This window comes from Rhinoraja longicauda, chromosome 39 (genome assembly GCF_053455715.1).
Source record: "Rhinoraja longicauda isolate Sanriku21f chromosome 39, sRhiLon1.1, whole genome shotgun sequence".
Taxonomy (NCBI): Eukaryota; Metazoa; Chordata; class Chondrichthyes; order Rajiformes; family Arhynchobatidae; genus Rhinoraja; species Rhinoraja longicauda.
In genome coordinates, this window is record NC_135991.1 from 2,401,439 (window position 1) to 2,403,820 (window position 2,382).

Sequence of the window (2,382 nt, forward strand, 5' to 3'; positions counted from 1 at the left end):
ACACACGAACATCTGCCACACACACTCACTCAAACACACCACACACTCTCACTCGCTCTCTCATACATACCCTCTCATACACTCACTGACACACACACACACACATACACACACACATACACTCTCTCTCACACACACACACACTCACACACACACACACACACACATACTCTCTCACACATACACTCGCTCAATCACACACACTCTCTCACACACACTCACTCGCACACATCCACTCACACACACACTCTCTCTCACTCACACACACACATTCGTAGTTTAGAGATACAGCACAGAAACAGGCCCTTTGGCCCACTGGGTCCGCGCCGACCAGTAATCTCTGCACACTAACATCCTCCACACACTAGGGACAATGTTTACATTCACCGAGCCAATTAACCTGCAAACCTGTACGTCTTTGGAGTGTGGGAGGAAACCGAAGATCTCGGAGACAACCCACGCAGATTGGGGGAGAGAGGGAATACACAAACTCCGTACAGACAGCACCCGTAGTCGGGATTGAACCCGGGTCTCCGGCATGGCTTTTGCTGTAAGGCAGTAACTCTACCGCTGCGCCATCGTGACTGCCCTTGTCCCTCTGTCCCACACACTCTCACCATCTCTCACACACACACTCACCGAAACACACACACACTCTCACCATCTCTCACACACACACTCACCGAAACACACACACACTCTCACCATCTCTCACACACACACTCACCGATACACACACACACTCTCACCATCTCTCACACACACACTCACCGATACACACACACACTCTCACCCTCTCTCACACACTCACACACACACTCACCAAATCACACACACTCACACTCACTCAAACACATACACACACACACTCACACTCATCACAAACACACACTCACCGAAACACACACACTCACACTCACTCAAACACACACACATTCTCTCACAAACACGCTCTCACTCACACACGCACACACACATCCTCAAGATCTTGGAGAAAACCCGCGCAGGTCACGGGGAGAACTTGCAAACTCCGTACAGACAGGCACCGGTGATCAGGATGGAACCCGGGTCTCTGGCGCTGTGAAGCAGCAATTCTATCCGCTGCGCCACCGTGCTGTGTTCCCCACCTGTATGTTGCCTGTCTGACATTAGAAACATAGAACCATAGAAAATAGGTGCAGGAGGAGGCCATCTGGCCTTTCTAGCTAGCACCGCCATTCATTGTGATCATGGCTGATCATCCACAATCTGTACCCCTTGTCTGCCTTCTCCCCATATCCCTTGATTCCGCTAGCCCCTAGAGCTCTATCTAACCCTTCCACCCAAACCACCCCCTCCCAAGGTACTTTCAACTGCAACTGCAGGAGATGCAACACCTGTTCCTTGACCTCCCCCCTCGACTCCATCCAAGGACGCCGACTGTCTTTTCAGGTGAAGTAGAGGTTCACTTACTTACACCTCCTCCAACCTCATCTACTGTTTCCACTGTTCCAGGTGTCAAACCTTGTACATCGGCGAGACCAAGTGCAGGCCCGGCAATTGTTTGGCTTAACATCTCTGCTCGGTCCGCCTGGACCTACCTCATCTCCCGGTCGCTCAGCACTTTAACTCCCACTCCCATTCCCAATCTGACCTTTCTGTCCTGGGCCTCCTGCATTGTCAGAGAGAGGTCCAACGCAAATTGGAGAAACAGCACCTCATATTTTGCTTGGGTAGCTTACACTCCGGCGTTGTAAACATTGGCTTCTCTAACATTAATAGCCCTTGCTTTCCCTCTCTCTCCATCCCCTCCCACTCCCAGTTCTCACACCAGTCTTACAGTCTCCGACGACATTCCTTCTATGTTCAATCCACTCCCCTGTCATGAGTCTGAAGAAGAGTCTCGACCCGAAACGTCACCCATTCCTTTTCTCCAGAGATGCTGCCTGACCCACTGAGTAACTCCAGCATTTTATGTCTATCATGAATATTGACATCTTGTCTTAATGGGAACAATGTATAGAAATGCTTGCAGACTTCACACAGGGGGTTGGCACATGGAATCCTGCTGTGAACTGTGGGTGCTCACATTTAAATATTCACTTGTCTTTAGATGCGCCGCAGAATTTCTCCATCACTTCCCCCGACAACGTGAAGAATTCCAGGTTCAGTGTAAAGGAAGGAATCTCTGCAGCGTTCCTCTGCTCTTTCCAGAGTTTCCCAGCGTCCAACCTGACGTGGCGACATCTCGGTGTCACGCTGAACACAACACATTCCAGCAACGAGCTGTGGTTGAAAATCCTTCGGGTGACACCGCAAGACACTGGGTGCTATCAGTGTGTGGCGGAGAATGAACACGGGACAGTGGAGGGGACTATGACCCTCATCGTAGAATGTGAGTAG

The 2,382-nt window shown here is 50.7% G+C and overlaps 1 protein-coding gene across 1 annotated transcript in view; it reads left to right on the plus strand.

Moving 5' to 3' along the window:
• The window catches only part of LOC144611094 (sialic acid-binding Ig-like lectin 13), a 25,852-nt gene extending 23,470 nt beyond the window's left edge, over positions 1-2,382 (plus strand). The window contains exon 6 of the mRNA XM_078430169.1: positions 2,093-2,382. Coding sequence (XP_078286295.1) covers positions 2,093-2,382 — 290 coding nt within the window. The remainder of the gene's footprint in view (positions 1-2,092) is intronic.